Genomic DNA, 22,913 nt, shown 5'->3' with positions numbered 1-22,913 from the left:
GGAGTCCTCACAGAATTTGATAACATGCCCGTCTATGTCTTCGGCTAAGAGATCTTTGATAACAGAAACACTAGGTTCAACTCTAATCTCCTCAGGGGGTGCAAGTGGTCTAATGTAACCCCTACGTATCATAGTTGGAGCTTTAGAATAATCCTTTATCCTAGCAGGGTATGGTGGTTTCTCAGTGTAAGCACAAGGAACAAAAGGATCACTAAAAGCTATGATTTTCTCCTCAACTAGATTGGTTTTGGCTATGTTGCTTTCTACAGGAGGATGATATTTAAACCACTTCTCTTTGGGAAGATCAACATGAGCAGCAAAATATTCACATAGAGAAGCTACTATCTCAAAGTCAAGTCCATACTTAGCGCTAAAATCTCTAGAAGTGTTTGTCTCAACAAAAGATTTAACGCAATCAAACTGGAAATTCATACCTGACTCCTTACCTTCCTCCAACTCCCAATCTTCAGAGTTGCGTTTGATTCTCTCCAATAAATTCCACTTGTGATCAATATCCTTCTTCATAAAAGAACCGGCACAAGAAGTATCAAGCATGGTACGATCTTCATGAGAAAGCCGAGCATAAAAGTTTTGAGTGATGATTTCTCTCGAGAGCTCATGATTGGGGCATGAATATAGCATTGATTTAAGCCTCCCCCAAGCTTGAGCTATGCTTTCCCTGTCACGAGGCCAAAAGTTATAAATAAAGTTCCGATCACGATGTACTAAATGCATAGGATAGAACTTTTGATAAAATTCCAATTTTAACCGATTGTAGCCCCATGATCCAGCATCATCACATAACCTATACCATGTCAACGCCTTATCCTTCAAAGATAAAGGAAACACTTTCTTCTTTACCTCATCCTCGGGCAAACCTGCAAGCTTAAATAAACCACAAATTTCATCTACATAGATTAGATGAAAGTCTGGATGTGAAGATCCATCTCATGTAAAAGGATTAGCCAGCAATTTCTCAAGCATACCCAAAGGAATTTCATAAAAGATATTTTCAGTAGGTACCTCGGGTTGAGGAGCAACTCCTCGTGCTTCCGTTCATGGTGAAGATACCCCGAACAAACTCCTCAAAGAAACAGTTTCCATAGTGACAAGTGACAACGAATTTCAGCACAGTATATAAATGTTTCCTTACCAATTTTCACTTACCAAAGGCGCTTCACTCCCCGGCAACGGTGCCAGAAAAGAGTCTTGATGACCCACAAGTATAGGGATCAATCATAGTCCTTTCGATAAGTAAGAGTGTCAAACCCAACGAGGAGCAGAAGGCTCTGATAAACGGATTTCAGCAAGCTAATAACTGCAAGCACTCAAAGTAGCGGTAACAAGTGATTGTGTAGCGAGGTGAAACGTAACGAGCAAAAAGTAACAAGTAACAAGTAGTAGCAACGGTGCAGCAAGTGGCCCAATCCCTTTTGTAGCATGGGACAAGCCTGAACAAAGTCTTATAGGAGGAAAAACACTCCCGAGGACACACGGGAATTTCTGTCATGCTAGTTTCATCATGTTCATATGATTCGCGTTCGTTACTTTGATAGTTTGATATATGGGTGGACCGGCGCTTGGGTACTGCCCTTACTTGGACAAGCATCCCACTTATGATTAACCTCTCTCGCAAGCATCCGCAACTACAAAAGAAGAATTAAGACAAAGTCTAACCATAGCATTAAACTAGTGGATCCAAATCAGTCCCTCACGAAGCAACGCAAAGACTGGGGTTTAAGCTTCTGTCACTCCAGCAACCCATCATCTACTTACTACTTCCCAATGCCTTCCTCTAGGCCCAAATATGGTGAAGTGTTATGTAGTCGACGTTCACATAACACCACTACAGGAAAAACAACATACATCATATCAAAATACCGAACGAATATCAAATTCACATGACTATTATCAGCATGACTTATCCCATGTCCTCAGGAACAAAAGTAACTACTCACAAGACATAATCATAATCATGACCAGAGGTGTAATGAATAGCATCAAGGATCTGAACATAAACTCTTCCACCAAATAATCCAACTAGCATCAACTACAAAGAGTAATCAACACTACTAGCAACCTTACAGGTACCAATCGGAGTTGCGAGACGAAGATTGGTTACAAGAGATGAACTTGGGATTGGAGAGGAGATGGTGATGATGAAGATGTTGATGAAGATGCCTCCCCTTCGACGAGAGGAGTGTTGGTGATGACGATGGCGATGATTTCCCCCTCCGGGAGGGAAGTTTCCCCGGCAGGATCGTCCTGTCGGAGCTCTAGATTAGATCTGCTCAAGTTCCGCGTCGTGGCGGCGGAGAAACCACGAAAAAGCTCTCTTGTGATTTTTTTTCCAGACCAGGACACTTCATATAGCAAAAGAGGGGGGCTAGTGGGCCTTGAGGCAGCCCACAAGCTTGCCCACCGCCACCAGGGGGTGGTGGCGGAGTGGGGGCTTGTGGGGCCCTGGTGGCCCCCCTCCGGTAGTTCTATCGCCCAGTATTTTTAATATATTCCAGAAAAAGTCCACGTAAATTTTCAGGGCATTTGGAGATGTGCAGAATAGTGGACTAGGATTTGCTCCTTTTCCAGTCCAGAATTCGAGCTGCCTGAATTCTCCCTCTTCAAATAAACCTTGCAAAATAAGAGAGAAAAGGCATAAATATGGTACCACAAGTAATATAACAGCCCAAAAAGCAATAAATATCAACATGGAAGCATGATGCAAAATGGACGTATCAGGAACATGTTGCGAAAATGCATTAGGCCAACTATGTTTGCTTGGGCTGGAAGATGCACCACCAAGTGTACCATGACATCAAAAAGGACGGTGGGAATATAGTCTCAAGAATGCTCAAAGTCTTAGCTATTTCAGCATCTAGTTTTTCCATATCACTAACAGAAATAACATGTGAGTAAATCTGCTTGAAAAAATTGCTAACACGAATTAGTGCAGCACTAACTTTTTCGGGCAATAGCCTTCTCACAGCAAGTGATATCAAATGTTGCATTAATATGTGGTTGTCATGGCTCTTTAGCCCGATTATTTTCCTTTCCTTGACATGCACATTACCACGTATATCAGCTGCTAACCCATAAGGGAACCTAGACCCTTTAAATACTGCACAAAATAGCTTCTGTTGGGTACATTCATTTCATAATGTGCTGGAGGTAAATAAAATTTATCTTCTACTTCAAGTTTAATGGGATGAAGGTCACTTCTAATTTTTGGAGCCTAAAGGTCCAAGCGAGAGTTCAGATTATCCTTAGATTTCCCATCAATGCACAACAATGTGTTGATTATGTTCTTTCACACATTTTTCTCTATGTGCATGACGTCTAAGTTGTGACTCAACAACAAGCTCTCCTAATATGGCAGCCTGAAGAAAATAGATTTCCTTTTCCAAACTATTAAGGGGTCATTGTCCTTGCACTTTCGCTTTGTTTTCTTCCTCACGGATGGATCCTTCCCAAAAACCGTATGCATATCTTTTGTGTGAGCAAGAATTTCTGGTCCAGAGAGAGGAATAGGTGTTGGCGTATGCTCAGCAATGCCATCAAAAGAATGGGTATTGGACCTAAAGGGGTGGGCATCATGTAAGAACCTATGATGCCCCATGTAGCATGTCTTGGTGCCATTGTTCGTCCTAAGAGAACATGTGTCAGAATGACATTCAGGACAAGCTCCTTCACCGGATGTGCTACAACCAGTTGTATACCCTAGGCTCGGGAAATCATGAATGGTCCATAGTATGGTAGCTTTCAAAGTAAAAAAAACTCCTCTTTCGAAGCATCATATGTTCAGACACCATGAAGATACACATCTACCATGTCATCAACCAACGGCTCTAGATAAACCTCCATATCATTACCAGGAGCATATTTACCAGGAATCAACAATGTTAGAAGAAAATTTGATTGCTTCATGTACATCCAAGGTGTGAAGTTATAAGGAATCAAGCTAACAGGCCAAACACTATAATTAATGTTATTGGATCTAAAAGGATTAAAACCATTTGTTGCATATCCAAGCCTAGAATTGCGGCTGTCCTTGGAAAAGTCCTTATGCACCTCATCAAAATGCTTCCATTGAGCAGAATCAGCTGGATGCGTGACCAAACCATCTTTTGTGCGCCCTTCATCATGCCATCTAACGAGAGTAGTTGTTCTAGAACACATAAACAACCTCTGGAGCCTTTTCTTTATTGGAAAATAGCGTAGAACCTTCCTAGGTACCTTGTGGACACGTTTTCCATCTAAACTCTTATTTTCAGATTTCCATCATGAAGTATTGCATATTGGACAAACATCAGCCCTAGCAATGTTTTTCCAGAACAGGATGCAATCATGTTCACATGCATGAATACTAACATATCCAAGTCCTAGGCATTTCACCAATTTCTTAGCTTCATTATAGTTCTTGGATAGTGAGGACCCTTAAGTTGAAGCATCATTAAGTAGATCTAGCAGGAGGTTAAAACTTTTCTCTAACCAATCACCAAGCAATTTCACATGAAGTAGTCTAATTATGAAACACAATTTTGAGAACTTCTTACACCCAGGATATAGCTCTTGACCAGAATATTTTTTTAACTTTCCAAGAGCTTTTAAATATGAATCAGCCTCCTCAAAAACCTCGTTATCTTCGAAGTTCCCCTCCTTATCTAAACCACCCCCTAAGTCTCGAAGCAAATCAGAAATGTCATCCTCTCCGGGTGAATCCTCCTCAACCTCACTCTCATGAGCATCGGGAACATTCAACAAAGAAGAACTAAATTCTCCATGAAAAAACTAAGTTTTATACCCACGGAGAAACCCCTCACATACAAGATGCTCACGCACCTCTCTTTCTTCATTCCAAACTGAGTTTGGACATCTCCTACAAGGACATAATATTTTGTTTTCGGATGAATTACTAAATGCAAAGCTTAAGAATTTTTTCCACCCCTTCCAAATATACCTTTGTGTGCCTACATGTTATATAATATATACATATGCATCAGATAAGATGTGGTTAAATAATTCCTAAGCGCCCTATAACCACTAAAATTGTGTGTTATACCTAGGCTTATCCATCCACCTTTTGTCCATGGTGACTGCACCTTCACAAGTGATTCACATACTACTAGGTAAAATGTAGAGATTCGGACAATCAATGTTGCTGCAAAAATTGGCATTCACTATGAACACACATATCAAATAGAAAAATAAACATAAAACATGGACAAAATGAACAACAAGCAATTGAAAGTATGAAACTTAAACAGACCGTGGAGGTGGATCCTTGCGAGTGGTGGTTGACGATGCGGCGAACGTGCTGCTGCAACTGAAAATGTGCTGACGACCGGGTTGCTTCTCCTCGCAAGCGACGCGGGATGGCGCTGCTGCTCCTGGCATGGCGGACGAAGCTGATCCTCGAGAGAGGTTGGTGTGCAGCGGTGTCAGACCCCTGCTTGGAGTAACTTGGGATCAAAGGAAAAATAATAATAGAAAAAAGGGGAAACACTCACAGCCATGTGCGACTAGAGATTTGAGGGGTTGGCGACGTGGTTGGTCAGAGCGGCGGTGCGGTTGGCCGATGCGGGGGCGCGGTGGTCGGGACGGGAAGGGGCGGCGCGGGGCATGGTGGGTCGGGGCGGTGGGTCGGGGAGGTGGGTCGGGGCGGTGACGCGGGGCGCGGTGGGTCACGGAGGGCGGCGCGGGGCGCGGTGGGTCGGGGCGGCGCCGTGCTCATACTGTGGGTTAGGTCGCGGGGGTGGTGGGTGATGTCCCACAGGCGTATGGGGTCGCAGCAGTTTTCGAGGGTAGAGTATTCAACCCAAATTTATTGATTCGCTCACAAGGGGAAGCTAAAGGATATTCTCAAGTATTAGCAGCTGAATTGTCAATTCAACCACACCTGAAAGATTAGTGTCTGCAAGCAAAGTATCAGTAGCAAGGTAGAATGATAGAAACGGTGCCAGAAAAAGCTTTGACAAACCCCGGCAACGGTGCTAGAAAAAGTCTTGTTGACGGGATGTAAGCGTCAACAAAGTCTTGCAACAAGTAACAGCGGAGTAGCAAGGAACAGTAGTAGCAGCAGCAAAGTAACAAGTAACAGCAGTAGCAGCAGCAGCAAAGTAACAGCAGTAGAGTGGCCCAATCCCTCTTGTAGCAAGGGACAAGCCTAGGCAAAGTAACGTAGCAAGAACGAGTAGTAAAAGACTCGTAGGCAGTGGATCGGTGATGGATGAGTGTGACGGATGTGATTCATCATGTAACAGCTATAACACGGAGATATATGTGGCTAGCTCCCGTTCGTCAATCTAATGTAGGCATGTATTCCGTATGTAGTCATACGTGCTTAGGGAAAAGAACTTGCATGACATCTATTGTCCATCCCTCCCATGGCAGCGGGGTCCTAATGGGAACTACGGGTTATTAAGGTTCTCCTTTTAATAAAGAACCGGACCAATGCATTAACACGCGGTGAATACATGAACTCCTCATACTATGGTCATCTCCGGGAGTGGTTCCGGCTATTGTCACTCCGGGGTTGCCGGGTCATAACACATAGTAGGTGACTACAACTTGCAAGATAGGATCTAAAACACACATATATTGGTGACAACATAATAGGTTCAGATCGGAAATCATGGCACTCGGGCCCTAGTGACAAGCATTAAGCATAGCCAAGTAGTAGCAACATCAATCTAGAACATAGTGGATACTAGGGATCAATCCCCGTCAAGAACTAACTCGATTACATGATAGATCTCATCCAACTCATCACTGTCCAGCAAGCCTACGATGAGATTACTCACGAACGATGAAGAGCATCATGGAATTGTCGATGGAGAAAGGTTGATGATAACGATGGCGACGATTTCCCCTCTCCGGAGCCCGAAATGGACTCCAGATCTGCCCTCCAGATGAAGAACAGGATGTGGCGGCGCCTCCGTATCGCAAAACGCGATGAAACCTTCTCTCTGATTTTTTTTCCAGGTGAAACGGAAGATATAGAACTGAGATTGGGGGCAGTGGTGCCACGTGGGCCCCACAAGCCCTCATGGCGCGGCCATAGGGGGTGGCCGCGGCCTAGGGGCTTGTGGCCCAGTGGCACGCCCCCTCACGTGGATCTTTGCGTAGGTATTTTTCTTTTATTCCAGAGAAATCTCCGTAAATTTTCAAGACGTTCCGAGAACTTTCATTTCTGCACAAAAACAACACCATGGCAATTCTGCTGAAAACAGCGTCAGTCCGGGTTAGTTCCATTCAAATCATGCAAATTAGAGTCCAAAACAAGGGCAAAAGAGTTCGGAAAAGTAGATACGACGGAGACGTATCAACTCCCCCAAGCTTAAAGCCTTGCTTGTTCTCAAGCATCTCAGTTGACAAACTGAAAGAGACAAAAGAAAAACTTTGACGAAATCTGTTTGATCTTGTTGTTGCAACTATGTCTAACTCACAACCAGAATTTCAGCAACATCACAAGCAAACCACATAAGCAAATGACATCTAGGTCTCACGGTAAACTCATATCAATGGCATAATCAACTAGCGAGCAAATAATAATAAGCCTCAAGTGTCAACACTTCAATCAAAACAACATGAAGCAGTACGAATAGATGGTATCTCGCTAGCTCTTTCTGAGACCGCAAAACATAAATGCAGAGCACCTTAAAAGACCAAGGGCTGACTAAACATTGTAATTCAAGGCAATGAAGATCTAGTCATAGTCACACTCAACACAGTTAAAAGCAAAGCATAAAAATGACAGAGGTGCTCTCTAATTGGTGCTTTTGTAAGAGGAGGATGACTCAACAGGAACATAAATAGACAGGCCCTTCGCAGAGGGAAGCAGTGATTTGCAGAGGTGCCACAGCTCAATCTTTGAAAACAGAGATAATAATTTTGGGTGGCATGCTTTAATTGTCAACGCAATGACTAGGAGTTCTTAATATCTTCCACTCTACACATGCTATAGGCGGTTCCCAAACAGAAAAGTAAAGTTTTGACTCCCCCACCACCAATCAATCACACTCCAACGGCTAACCGAATTCTCGGGTACCGTCCAAACCAACATCAATCCTGGGGGAGTTTTGTTTGCAATTATCTTTTCGATTTGAGTATGGAACTGGGAATTCCAATTACCGGCCCCTTTCTCGTGAATGATAGTGAATAAACACATATCGAGGATAACACGCCTAGCATGGATGATACCAATAGCCCCCTATCACCACATGAGCGGTTCGGGCATGCAAAACAGATTATTTCTTGAAGATTTAGAGAGTGGCACATGCAAATTTACTTGGAACGGCAGGTAGATACCGCACATAGGTAGGTATGGTGGACTCATATGGCACAACTTTGGGTTTATTGAGGTGGATGCACAAGCAGTATTCCTTCTTAGTACAAGTGAAGTCTAGAAAAAGACTGGGAAGTGACCAACTAGAGAGCGACAACACTCATCAAAATGCATTGAGATTAACTACCATTGAGTGCAAGCATGAGTAGGACATAAATCACCATGAACATGAAAATCGTAGAGGCTATGTTGATTTTGTTTCAACTACATGCGTGAACATGCGCCAAGTCAAGCCACTTGAAACATTCAAAGGAGGATACCATCCTATCATACTACATCATAGTCATCTCAACAATCATGTGGGCATCCAAGACAAACCATTATAAGCTCCTAGCTAAGTAAGCATGGCATAAGCAACTATGATCTCTAAGTTGTCATTACAAACATGTTTCTCTCACAACAAAGATGAACTAGGAACAGTGAGCTAGTCATATTTACAAAAACAAAATAGATCGAGTTCATACCAGCTTTTCCAGGCTCAGTCACTTCATCATACATCGTCATTATTGCCTTTCACTTGCACGATCGAACGATGTGAACAATAATAAGCGTGCTCGTGCATTGGACTACGCTGGAATCTGCAGGCAAACACAAAGGAGAAGACAAAGTAATATGGCTCTTTGAAAGCTAAACAAGTATGCATGCAAGAGCCACTAAACATTGTAACCAATATCTTCTACCTTGACCCAAAGAAAAAGAAAACTATCTACACGGGAAAGCTCCCAACAAGCAAAAGAAGAAAAAGAAAATCTTTTTGGTTTTTTCTCAAACTAGACAGACACACGAAAAGAAAACAAGAAAAAGAAAATATACTAGCATGGATGATACAGTGGCAAAGTGTGAACACCGGCTAACAAAGTGAAAGCATAAACAAGAATGTAAAGTCGGTGAGAACACGTACTACCCCGAGCTTAGGCTTTTGGCCTAGCTTGGTCTACTCCCAAGGACGGTCCTGGCGAAACCCAAAATCATAATCGGGGTTATACGGGAGCGCTGCAGCCACTGATTGAATAGTTTCCTCACGGAGACGAGCAGCCGTCGCCTCCCTCTCATACTCCTCTGCCTCTCCTCTGGTTATGTAATATCGTTGTTTTACCTGAAAGTCACAGAGATCAGGAGCAGGAAGGGTAATATGAAAAACACGCTACCGGTTAAATATCAATCGGTATAGGAGGGATTCATCATCCCTCTCAAGGAACTGGTAGCGTGTCATAGCGACGCGGTCAAGGAAAGATGTATGGAGCGAGGGTTCTCCTGCGCGGATGGGTACTCCAAGAAAATTTGCTATGCGGGTGGCATAGATCCCACCAAAGAAATCCCCATCAATAGCATTCTTATTCAGCCTCCTTGCTATAATAGCTCCCATGTTGAAGCTTTTGTCAGCCGTCACTGCGCTCTTAAGGATACTAAGGTCGGGAGCGCAGAGGTGGCAATGCTCAATCTTGCCATTAATGCATCTGCCTATGAAGAGGGCAAAATAATGCAAGGCAGGAAAATGAATACTCACCATGTTAGCTTGCGTAATGTCTCTAGTTTCTCCAACCGTAATACCAGTGCAAAAATCTCTAACCGAAGATTTAGGAGGATCATTGAGGTTACCCCAAATAGGTATTTTGCAAATTCTACTCAAATCCTCTAAATCCATGGTATACGATTTATCATAGAGATCAAACAGTACCGATGGCTCACGGCCAGCTGAAAATTTGAATCTACGAACAAAAGAGGCAGTGAGAGCAACATACTATTCACATTTATCGGAGATGAATTTTTTGAGTCCGACGTTGCGAACAAGTGCATCAAACTCATCTTTGAAACCTGCCTCAATCATAAATTCATCAAAAGGCCATTCACAAGGTTGTACCTGCGCGTCCCTAGGTTGGTAAGGAACAGGCTCCCGAATTGCAAGACGGGAACCTCTCTTGCTTGAGGAACCACCATGATAGTTTCTCTTGAACATCTTCCTTTTCTGAAATTTTTAGTGACCCAAAGGAAAGGTGAACAAGGTTCAACTAAACTTGTAGCAACTACTCCCACAAGTGCCTAGAGACCGTATTACGCATCCAAACTACTTGGGACCAGCTAGAATCAGCATACAAAGCTCAAGAACATGGTCACCAAGGCAGCAAAAATACGCGGAGTATAAGGCACTAGAGCAAAAACTAATTGGACCAATGGAGGAGTCACTTACCGAGGAGTAATTTCCCCAAAACAGTTCGGAGAACGGTGATTTGAGCAAAGAGATAGAAAATCCCAGCAAGAGGAGCCAGAACACGGGTTTGAGCTGCGAAACGATTTTTTCTGGAGGTATGAGAAGTGGATGGGAGCAAGAATGAGTGGAGGGGGTGCATGTGGGCCCCACAAGCCTGGGTGGCGTGGCCAGGGGGGTGCCCGCGCCCCTAGGGCTTCTGGCCCACTGGTGTGGCCCCCAGACAGACTCTTTGTCCCGGTATTTTTCAAATATTCCAGAAAAAATCATACTAGATTTTCACAACATTCGGAGAACTTTTATTTTTGGGGTATTTTTCCACCGGACGCTAAAACAGAAAACAGGGAAAACTAAACTAAATCTATCATATTTCTTCTAAGCAACTGAAGGTGAAAGCTTGGGACAAAGGTTTGTGACTCCTTTATTCATCCATCTCATGGTCATCGAAAGAAATCCGTCAATGGGGTTGATCAAATCCCCTCGACAAAACTTTCTCGAATCGCAAAAGAAGACGGAGAATTTTCGAACAGTCACTAGGTCACCTCAATGGGGATGTGAATCTCCCCAACGAGCAAGTCATACTTCATCTTGACATGAGGAATAGGGCATTCAAAGCTCCCAATAAGAATTGATGAAGATTTTTCGATAGCATTGATGCAATGTACTCGATATTGTTTCTTCGGAAAGTGCACCGTATGCTCATTACCGTTGACATGGAAAGTGACATTGCCTTTGTTGCAATCTATAACAGCCCCTGCGGTGTTTAAAAAGGGTCTTCCAAGGGTGACAGCCATGGCATCGTCCTCGGGAATATCCAAGATAACAAAGTCTGTTAAGATAGTGGTGTTAGCAACCACAACAAGCACATCCTCGCAAATGTCGATAGGGAAAGCAGTTGATTTGTCGGCCATTTGCAGAGAGATTTCAATGGGTGTCAACTTATCCAGTTCAAGTCTACAATAAAGAGAGAGAGACATAACACTAACACCGGCTCCAAGGTCGCACAACGCAGTTCTAACGTAGTTGCCTTTAATGGAGCAAGGTATAGTGGGCACAACGGGATCACCTAATTTCTTCGGAGTTCCACCCTTGAGGCCTTGTTCGGTTCCTTTAAATTTAAAAGGGTTTGGAGGGGATTGAGAGGGATTAAATCCCCTACAAGTCAAATTCCACCTAAATCCCCTCAATCCTCTTCAATCCCCTCCTGGGAGGGATTAACCGAACAAGGCCTGAAGGTATAATTAGCAAGCATGGTGGAAATCTCAACCTCAGGTATCCTCCTCTTATTAGTCACAATATCTTTCATGTACTTAGCATACACAGACATTTTGAGCATATCTGTCAAACGAATCTGCAGAAAGACATGTCTGATCATTTCAACGAAGCGCTCAAAATCATCATCATCCTTTTTCTTGGATGGTTTGGGAGGAAAGGGCATAGGTTTCTGAACCCATGGCTCCCTTTCTTTACCATGCTTCCTAGCAGCAAAGTCATTCTTATCGTATCTCTTAGTCTTAGGCTGTGGGTTATCAAGATCAACACTAGGTTCAATATCCACATCCTTTTCATTGCTAGGTTGAGCATCAACATGAACATCACTATTGATATCATTATTAGGCTCATGTTCATCACCAGATTGTGTTTCAGCATCGGAGACAGAGGCATCGTTTGGACTCTCAGGTGTAGCAGCAACAGGGTTGCTAGCATGCAGGTTCCTATCATCATTCTTCTTCTTAGGATGACTAGGTGCATCAGTGCTAACTCCTTGAGACTCTTGTTCAATTCTCTTCGGATGACCCTCAGGATACAGAGGTTCCTGGGTCATTCTACCGCCTCTAGTAACAACTCTAACGGCATTGTCATTCAACTCATTGAGCAAGTCATTTTGAGCTTTAAGTACTTGTTCTACCTGAGTAGTAACCATAGAGGCATGTTTACTTAGAAGCTTAAGATCATTGACATTTCTGTCCACACAAGCACTTAAATGACTAAGCATACAAGCATTATTTTCCAATTGTCTGCTAACATAATCATTGAAGCTCTGTTGTTTGACAACGAAGTTATCAAATTCATCCATGCATAAGCTAGCAGGTTTATCAAAAGGAATATCACTCTCATCAAACCTACCCAGAGAATTTACTTCTACTACCTGTATCGGGTTATCGAGACCATGGATCTCTTTGATAGGTGGTAGGTTTTTGACATCTTCAGATTTAATGCCTTTCTCTCGCATAGATTTCTTGGCTTCTTGCATATCTTCAGGACTGAGGAATAGAATACCTCTTTTCTTCGGGGTTGACTTAGGAGGTGGTTCGGGAATAGTCCAAGCATTCTCATTGCACAAGATGTTGTTCAACAGAATCTCAGCTTGTTCTACGGTTCGTTCCCTAAAAACACTACCGGTACAACTATCTAGATGGTCTTTGGAAGCATTGGTAAGTCCATTATAGAAGATATCGAGTATCTCATTCTTCTCAAGAGGGTGATCAGGCAAAGCATTCAGTAGCTGGATGAGCCTCCCCCAAGCTTGTGGGAGACTCTCTTCCTCAGCTTGAGCAAAGTTGTATATTTCCTGCAAGGCAGCTTGCTTCTTATGGGTAGGGAAATATTTTTCAGAGAAGTAGTAGACCATATCCTGGGGGTTACGCACACATCTAGGAGCAAGAGAAGTGAACCAGGTCTTAGCATCATCCTTTAGCGAGAAAGGAAACAGCTTGAGCATATAGTAGTGGCAGATCTTTTCCTCACTAGTGAATAGGGTGGCTATATCGTGCAGTTTGGTAAGATGGGCTACAACCGTTTCAGACTCATAACCGTGAAAAGGATCACATTCGACCAGAGTGATTAACTCAGGGTCGACAGAGAATTCATAATCCTTATCGGTCACAAAGATAGGTGAAGTGGCAAACTTTGGGTTGTATTTCATCCTAGCGTTTAGAGACTTTTCTTTCCACTTGCGCAGAAGTTTCTCAACATCATATCTATCCTTACACGCAAGGAAATCCTGAGCTATCTCTCCCTCCATAACATAACGTGTATCAGGCATAACACGCAATTCAGGCATAGTAGCAGGTTCTACTTCAATAGTATCAACAGTTTCAGAAGTATCATCATGTCTAGCAGCAACTCTAGCAATATGTGCATCAAGGGCACCAAGTGGCAAAGCAGTATCAGGCATAGCAGGCATAGTATCAAGCATAGCATCATCAGGCATAGTATCAAGCATAGCATCACCAGGCATAGTATCAAGCATAGCATCATAAGCATCATGGGCAACAGAAGTAGCATCATCAAGCACAGGTGACATATCAAGATTTCTAGCAAGAGGTGAAGTCGCAAACTTACTCAGAACTGAAGGTGAATCAAGTGCAGAGCTAGATGCCAGTTCCTTACCTCTCCTCGTAGTGGAAGGTAGGATTTTAGTTCTTGGATCTTTCGGATTCCTCATAGTCATCAGCAGACGTCAATCCCAAGTGACTCAGAGAATATAGCTGTGCTTCCCCGGCAACGGCGCCAGAAAAATCCTTGATGTCCCACAAGCGTATGGGATCGCAGCAGTTTTCGAGGGTAGAGTATTCAACCCAAATTTATTGATTCGCTCACAAGGGGAAGCTAAAGGATATTCTCAAGTATTTGCAGCTGAGTTGTCAATTCAACCACACCTGAAATATTAGTGTCTGCAAGCAAAGTATCAGTAGCAAGGTAGAACGATAGAAACGGTGCCAGAAAAAGCTTTGACAAACCCTGGCAACGGCGCAAGAAAAAGCCTTGTTGATGGGATGTAAGCGTCAACAAAGTCTTGCAACAAGTAACAGCGGAGTAGCAAGGAACAGTAGTAGTAGAAGCAAAGTAACAAGTAACAGCAGTAGCAGTAGTAGCAAAGTAAGAGCAGTAGAGTGGCCCAATCCCTCTTGTAGCAAGGGACAAGCCTAGGCAAAGTAACGTAGCGAGAACCAGTAGTAAAATACTCGTAGGCAGTGGATCAGTGATGGATGAGTGTGACGGATATGATTCACCATGTAACAGCTATAACACGGAGAGATATGTGGCTAGCTCCCGTTCATCAATCTAATGTAGGCATGTATTCCGTATGTAGTCATACGTGCTTAGGGAAAAGAACTTGCATGACATCTATTGTCCATCCCTCCTGTGGCAGCGGGGTCCTAATGGAAACTACGAGATATTAAGGTTCTCCTTTTAATAAAGAACCGGACCAACGCATTAACACGTGGTGAATACATGAACTCCTCGTACTATGGTCATCTCCGGGAGTGGTTCCGGCTATTGTCACTCCGGGGTTGCCGGGTCATAACACATAGTAGGTGACTACAACTTGCAAGATAGGATCTAAAACACACATATATTGGCCACAACATAATAGGTTCAGATCTGAAATCATGTCACTCGGGCCCTAGTGACAAGCATTAAGCATATCCAAGTAGTAGTAACATCAATCTAGCACATAGTGGATACTAGGGATCAATCCCCGTCAAGAACTAACTCGATTACATGATAGATCTCATCCAAGTCATCACCGTCCAGCAAGCCTACGATGAGATTACTCACGAACGATGAAGAGCATCATGGAATTGTCGATGGAGAAAGGTTGATGATGACGATGGCGACGATTTCCCCTCTCCGGAGCCCGAAACGGACTCCAGATCTTCCCTCCAGATGAAGAACAGGATGTGGCGGCGCCTCCGTATTGCAAAACATGATGAAACCTTCTCTCTGATTTTTTTTTTCAGGCGAAACGGAAGATATAGAACTAAGATTGGGGGCGGTGGTGCCACGTGGGCCCCACAAGCCCTCATGGCGCGGCCATAGGGGGTGGTCGCGGCCTGGGGGCTTGTGGCCCACTGGCACGCCTCCTCACGTGGATCTTTGCGCAGGTATTTTTCTTTTACTCCAGAAAAAATCTCCGTAAATTTTCAGGACATTCCGAGAACTTTCATTTCTGCACAAAAACAACACCATGGCAATTCTGCTGAAAACAGCGTCAGTCCGGGTTAGTTCCATTCAAATCATGCAAATTAGAGTCCAAAACAAGGGCAAAAGAGTTCGGAAAAGTAGATACGACGGAGACGTATCATTGGGTTGATTGAGCTCGTGGCTCGGGGTGAGAGGATAAGATTTTTTTTACTTGTGTCCTTTTTTCCTACTCGCATGGCGTGCGGATGGCTCTTTTTTGTGCCATATGTTTCGGGTGCGGCCTGAGGCGAACAACGTTGACACTTTTAGTGTCCACGCAAATCGTCGACACATAGTCCATCATTAAATACACAATCTACCAGCAGAAATTATGTCGATGTTTGTTAGAAGTTTTGCCGACGGATAATATGTCACGAGCTTATATAACTCTGATATACTGTGTGTCGGTACAGTTTGGGACAAAAAATGTGTCGGCGATGCTCACCTATACCAACAGATGCATGTTGCCTTTGTAGTGTCGTGGTGTAGTGCTAGTGCAAACGCATGACGAAGCTCCACAACTAGAGAGGTAGAGAGGCTCCCTAACCCCAATTCTACAAGATTATGAAGCGGTTGATGAATATGATGAATCAATGCCCTGATTTGAAGGAGATGTGGCAACTCTAGAACATGATCCCCACAAGAGACGTCCCATATCTTCATATCATGCCAATGAGCAGGATAGAGTTAGAAGGAGATACATTGACTTGGGTGCTTGTCAACCAAAGGATCATAATTTTGAGATCAGAGATTTTAGTGGGCATCCCCGTCGCTTTTTCCCTACTTGGTTTAAAGATCATAAGTGGCTTGAGTATAGTGTTCCAGAAGAGGTTTCTTTCTGCTTTGTTTGCTAATTGTTCAAGGAAAAAATAAAAATTCTTGTAGGAGATACATTTGTGAGTGGTAGGTTTAATAATTGGAACATGAAAGCAAGATCGAAGAGCCATATTGGTGTTGTTAGTAGTTCTCACACAGAAGCTCGTGAAAAATATGATATGTTCACTACACCTACAACATCAATTAAGGAGTCCATTGCCTCAAACACTACATAGTACAAGGTTCTATATAAGCTCCGTGTGACATGGACACTCAAGTGTTTGATATTCCCACTGCACCAAGGTTTGGCATTTAGAGGGCATGATGATATTGAGGACTCACTTAATAAAGGAAATTTCCTTGAGCTTTTAAATTGGCTAGCAGGAAACTTTGAAGAGGTGGATAGGATGGTTCTAAAGAATGCTCCACAAAACTATGAGATGTACAAAAAGAGTTGATCAAATGTTGTGCCCAAGTGACTACTAAACTGCTCATTGAAGATCTTGATGGTGGACATTTTCCAATACTTGCACACGAGTCTAGTGAAATGTACCACAATGGGCAACTAGTTGTTTGCTTGCGTTCTGTGGATAAGAAATGAAGGACAGTTGTGAGATTTCTTGGTTTTGCCCATGTTGAAGACACTTCCTCTTTGACACTTAAAGTTGCAATTGAGGACATGCTTATGACATACAATTTGAGCTTTGCAATGGTCCATGGGCAAGGATATGATGGGGTTAGTAACATGAAAGGTAATGCTAATGGCCTGAAGAAACTAATTATGGATGAGTCTCCTTATGCCTATTATGTTCATTGCTTTGCCCATCAACTACAATTAACTCCTGTTTTTGTTGCAAAGGACAGTAGTGATTGTAATTGGTTCTTTCAAAAGCTGGCATCTTTGCGAAATGTTCTAGGCTATTGTTGTAAAAAGATGAGAATGCTTCGAACAGCTCAAGTTGAGGAACGTATTGTTGCATTAGAGTTGGAAGAAGTAGAAACCAGGATGGGTTTGAATCAAGAAATGGGTATTGGAAGGCCATGTGATACTTGTTCGGGCTCTCACTACAATACTGTCAACCATGTTATCTCTATGTATCCCGCAATAAGGCGTGTTTTCATCAAAATTGCAAATGAGTATAATGGCACAAAGGCAGTAGCAACAATGACTATGTTGACATCATTTCAGACATTTGACATGCCACACTTATCGCAAGAAATATTTGAATACACCGATGACTTGAGTAGAGCTTTGCAAAGAAAGATCAAGATATTGTTAATGTTATGGAGATTGTTGATCGTACAAAGCTTGCAAAAAATGAAGGGTGGAATGATTTTCTTCAGAATACACTTGCAATGCTAGCGAGAAGATGAAGGGTGGAATGATTTTCTTAAGAATGTCACTTCTTTTTGTGTAAAACACAAGGTCAAAGTTGTTGACATGGAGGCTCCTTACTATCCTGCTGGGAGACCAAAAAGAGGGTTCTTCAATGGCGCAAGGAATTACCAACACTTCAAGGTTGAAATGTTTGTAGATGTCTTTGATAGGCAACTTCAAGAGCTGGATGCAAGATTTGATGAGGTAAACACTAAACTACTTACTTGCATGGTAGCCTCCAGTCCACGTGATTCATCTGCTGCTTATGGTAAAGAGAAGTTGGTTAGGCTTGCTAGAAAGTTTTATGCTAAGAATGTCATGAATGATGAATTGTCAAGACTTCCATGGCAATTAAGCATGTACATTTCTCATGTGCGTATGGATAAAAGGTCTAGCAATTTGAGGAATCTATGTGAGCTTTCAGTTCTGATGGTTGAGACAAGAAAGAATGAACAATATTATATTGTTTACAAACTTCTTAAGTTGGTGCTCACTCTTCCGGTAGCCACTGCCAGCGTTGAGAGTGTGTTTTCCTCAATGAAACGTGTGAAGAACTCACTAAGAAACAAAATGGGTGATGAACATTTGAACAATTGCTTGGTTACATTCGTTGAGAGAGAATTCTTCAAGCAAATGAAAGATGAGGATGTCATCAATTTCTTCCAAAAAGGGAATCATAAAGTTATATTCTAACTTCCTTTGCTATTTTAATCTTTCTTAATTGTTAGAGATATTTCCACAATGATATTTTTCTACTATTAAAGATGTATGGTTTGATGTTGCCATCTTACTGTACATATATTGTTCTATTATATAGCTTTCGCAAAAGAAGTTCTATTATATTGCTTTGGTAAAAAAATACAAGAATACCCAGGAGCAAATACTTGGCTCCACCACTAGCATGGGTGGGAGGGTTTATGGAGAGAGGAGGAATGGGGTGGTTGTGCCACCGACGGATGGGCAACGGGGAGGACAAGGGTGGGCGTCGCGGGCGTCTACGCCAACACAAAATGGGCCCAAATTTGGGCAAAAATGCGTTGCGGCGGACAAAAAACGGACACACATCTGGTTGCATCGCTGGACCGTGTTTTTGTTCGTGCGAACACAAATGGACGCGGGCGGAAAAAATGTGTCGCCACATTGAAGTTTTCCTAAGGCATACACTTCATTTCTGAAAGGAGAGGCTGGACTAAATCCTCTTTGTGTGAAGTTTTTGTTCTTCAACGGTGTTAGTCTCTCTGTGTCTCTATGGACACTTGTTCTTGTGCTCATTAAGCTCACGCCTCTATCTATTCGATGGTTGGTTCTAGTGACGGCAAAAATTTATCGTTCCCTTTCTAAGGCATTGCTATTATAGAATCTTGTTGTCTACAGTGGCGAACCGTGACAAAAAAGTAAGGAGGGTCCAAATGCTAAGCCCAAAGTGCTAGCACGTGCCAAACAAAGAAACTACCTTAGATGAGCCACAATTTACTGATTTTATTGAGTCAAATACTCATGTTTTTGGGTGGTTAGATGGGTCACTATTTACAGATTTTATTGAGTCAAATACTCTTGTTTTTGGGTCGGAAGACCGGGCCATGGCCCAGTATGGTCCCCAAGAGGATCCGCCTCTGGTTGTCTGTATGGTGTTATGAGATGGTTGGTGTGAATATGTGCATTGTTGTGGTTTGATGATAACAGATCCGATCACCTTAGTTATATTTTCATTATTTTTTTGCCTATGAATAGCGTTGGTCTTACATGACTTTGCTAGTTGTCGGCGTGATATTTTTATGTGTGCGTTGTATTGGCTGTGTGTGTCAGCTATATATAGGATTAATGTGTGTTTTTTATGTTTGTATCCTCTTTGATCTTTCATTTGAGTCTGAAGATCTCTAGCAGCACTACTCACAAGTCCCAACGGCAGGTCGGCAGAGGTCCTGTTTGGTTTCAAATAAGTCACCAACTTATAAGTTGAAAAGTGCAAAAAGTGACTTATTTTGCCAAACAGACCTAACTTATAAGTCATCCCAACTTATAAGTCATAAGTTGCTCCACCCCAACTTAAAACTTATAAGTCATCTACTTTTACATGAAAAAATGACTTATAAGTCAGATGACAACCAAACGGGGCATGACTTATAAGTCACTGGTTTTAAATCACCTGACTTATTGAAACCAAACAGGGCCTAAAGCAGCAAGCTTCAGGCGATCGAGGGAATAACTAAGGAGCACGCGGCCGCGGCCACCGCGCTGTAACCCGCCAAGGAAGCACGACAGGAATCAGGAACCCGGCTCCTTTATCATTGCATTGCAAGGTCAAAAAGGAGAGCGCCCGAGCACACGGACAGCATCAGAGCACGCGCCAGCTCCTCTGCCATGGACTAAAGCCGAAGCAACGAACATCCGAGCCCCACTCCGAAGAAGCAACAGAAAGGAGGAGGAGGTGGTCACTGCTCACCAGCCTAGGTGACAAGCTGGAGTTTGGTCCGGGCATTTGTATTGACTGTCCGGACGTTATCAATGGCCCGCGTAGCTGCATCAGCACGAAACGTTTTCATCAATGGAAAAGGGGGAAGAAGAGATCCTCTGGAGAGCCCTGATGAATGCCAACAGCTGGACGGTGGAGGGAGTTGACAATCTTCCTCGTGAGCGAACGAACGGAAAGATGCCCGGCCTCAAGGCAGAAAGTGTGTGTAAACTGCCCGGATCAATCTTGGGTCTAAGCACACACATCCATCAACCATGTACCCAACAGAAGCACAGTAAACAGCAGTTGCAAAAGCACCACGCACTGCTGTCCTGAATCAAGATGCCGACATCTCAACTGGCCGGAGTTAATGGAAATCTGAACATTTCACACGAGACAGAACGCAATATTACGAGCCTGTAGATTTACACAGACAAAATTCATAAATAATTACTGTATATAATATCAGCAAAACGAATCCAACTATCAACAGATAAATTACCCAAAATTAGGAAAGCGGTAGTAGCAGTGACTCTTTGACAATGTTAGAACACACCTCTCTGAACTTTTGTACAACGCTACAAATCAAGAACACCCCCTTTTACACAAGCCCAAACTAAATCAAAAAGATAAATAGCTTTCTTTCTACTCTTATTATCAAGTAGCAACTTCGATTCCAAGGGGTTTATCTCAATAGCATACTGATCTTTGATCGCCTTTACACAACCTCCTTTCGTTTCCCAAATGTACAGTTTATTTTTCACTATATTGTTTCATATCATTTGAATCTATAATTCCTCCATCCATCTCCAGTCTAGGACTCTAGGTACACCCTGCATTGGATCACCGTGCCGCCGAGCCGGAAGCCCGGCACCACCGTGAACCCGACCTTCGGGCGCACCGTCCTCCCGACCTCTTTGCTTGCTGAGAATGCCTTAGGCCGCACAATGCTCTCCATGTACACCGATGAGTACTCTGTGCCCCGGCTAACCTGGAATATGCCGACTGCAGGGTCATACGCCCAGGCCAATCTGTGAAGTGTCCATATCGAGCTTGCCATCGTGATGAACAACTCGTAGAGTGGACCGGCTGCAGCCATCACCGGCAACGCCCTGCAGTCTGAATTTCCAAACAATGAGGATTCAATGCCTGGATGGATGAGCTGCTTGTACTTCCGATCGCAGAATTGCGAGAATTCGCAGTCTGGGCTTGAACTCATGAGCTCCATGGGGTCTGCATCAGAGTGCTCGATGAATTGCTGCAACGATTCATTCCTGCGAACTGCAAGCTCCATTCCTTCCAGGGCAGCAGCATCGCTTGTGCCACCGAACTGGTAGGAGTCAAAGCCGTCGAACATGGATAGGCAGACACGGGAGAGGAGAGCGTAGCGGCAGTGGCCATGCTTGGAGTAGGCAATACCCGGGTAGGCAGCTGCCGCCGCGTCGGCCAGGTCCCATCCTGCGCACCGGAGGAGCTCGGCGAGGGCACGGGTGAAGCGGTGGGCGACGCGGAGAGCGTCGCGCAGGACGGAATCGAAGACGCTGGCGGACAGCATGGCGCCCAAGGCGTCGCCGCCACCCGCGCCCGGCTGTGGCGCGAGGGCGCGGTCGAGGCGCCCGGCAAGGCGCGCGTTGCCGTCCGCCAACGCCGCGAGCTCCCAGCGAAGAGAGGCGGCCGCGGCGTCCTTGGCATCGAGCGCGGCCTGGATGCGGTTCACCACGGCGTCGAACGACCGCAGCAGCGCCTGGTTCTCCCGCACCTGGTCCTCGAGGTGGGCCGTGAGGGAGCCGTCTTCCGCTGCGCCCGACGCGAGCCGCTTTAGCTCCGACAGCCGCCGGAGGTGCGAGACCGCGAGGGCGTCCGCGGCGGCGGCCGCCTCCGGCAGGAACGGCGTGTGCGCCGCCTGCAGGTGCAGGTACGCCGCCTGAAACGAAGACGTCGTCGCGAGTGCCGCCGCCACGGCAGCCTCCTCTCCGGACGCCGACCCGTTCCCCCCATCCCCGCCGAAGGGGCTACTAGGGTTCTGCGGGTCGGGCTTCAGTACGAGCACCCGCTGGCCAGCGAGGATCCCGCCCTCCCCCGCCGCGGCATACTCGTCCTCGTCCTCCTCGGCGAAGAACTCGATGGTCTTGGTCTTGAACGCGAGCGCGAACTTCTGGAGCATGGCTGCGCGATTCGCGGGCGCGCCGACCCCCGGACGTCTCCGCCGCCGGCGAGAGCGGTTGTTCACCGGTGCGAATTGCGGATTTGCGAGGCGGGGATTCGAGGCAGAGCACGCGGAGCGCGGTGAGAAGAGGAGAGGGGGCGGCGGTGGGGGCGGTGGAGAATGGAGCGGAGTTGGGGAGGAGGTGGGGGATCTGGGAGAGGAAAAGCGGCAAGCTTGTCTCCGTCGAGAGGAAAGACTTGGAATTTCTTGGCTCGGCTCAGGGACGGAGGGTGGTTGTTTGTTACAGAAGATGGTGTTTGTTACAGAAGATGCTTCTACGCTCGTGATTTTGTACTACTTGACTTTAAAAAAAACACGAGAAGAATAGTTATAGTTTGCTCATGGTACCTTGATGATTTTGTAAAAACTCGTTGACTGCTAAGTTCGTGATATTTCCTAGGGCCCTGTAGAAAATAAACCGTTCCATGTGACATTTGTCTTCTCGACATGTTTTGTTGGACAGTGTTTAAACATGTTTTTTTGAAATACGACAAAACATTTTTACACTTGTTTTTGTGTGCGATTTAGGCTTCTTCTTTT

The 22,913-nt window shown here is 44.4% G+C and overlaps 1 protein-coding gene across 1 annotated transcript; it reads right to left on the bottom strand.

The window, feature by feature from the left end:
- Nucleotides 1-20,606: 20,606 nt before the first annotated feature.
- On the bottom strand, nt 20,607-22,640 carry LOC123433975 (protein GRAVITROPIC IN THE LIGHT 1). The gene has a single exon (XM_045115486.1). It carries the CDS (start codon nt 22,329-22,331, stop codon nt 20,982-20,984), a length of 1,350 nt encoding a protein of 449 aa, XP_044971421.1. The 5' UTR covers nt 22,332-22,640; the 3' UTR covers nt 20,607-20,981.
- Nucleotides 22,641-22,913: the final 273 nt, after the last annotated feature.

This window comes from Hordeum vulgare, chromosome 1H (genome assembly GCF_904849725.1).
Source record: "Hordeum vulgare subsp. vulgare chromosome 1H, MorexV3_pseudomolecules_assembly, whole genome shotgun sequence".
NCBI lineage: Eukaryota > Viridiplantae > Streptophyta > Magnoliopsida > Poales > Poaceae > Hordeum > Hordeum vulgare.
The sequence above is the reverse complement of the archived record's forward strand: the minus strand, read 5'-3'. Positions and strand labels throughout refer to the sequence as shown.

Excerpts from the sequence above, each read along its gene's own strand:
- LOC123433975 (XM_045115486.1), bottom strand. The coding sequence starts at position 22,331 with ATGCTCCAGAAGTTCGCGCTCGCGTTCAAGACCAAGACCATCGAGTTC.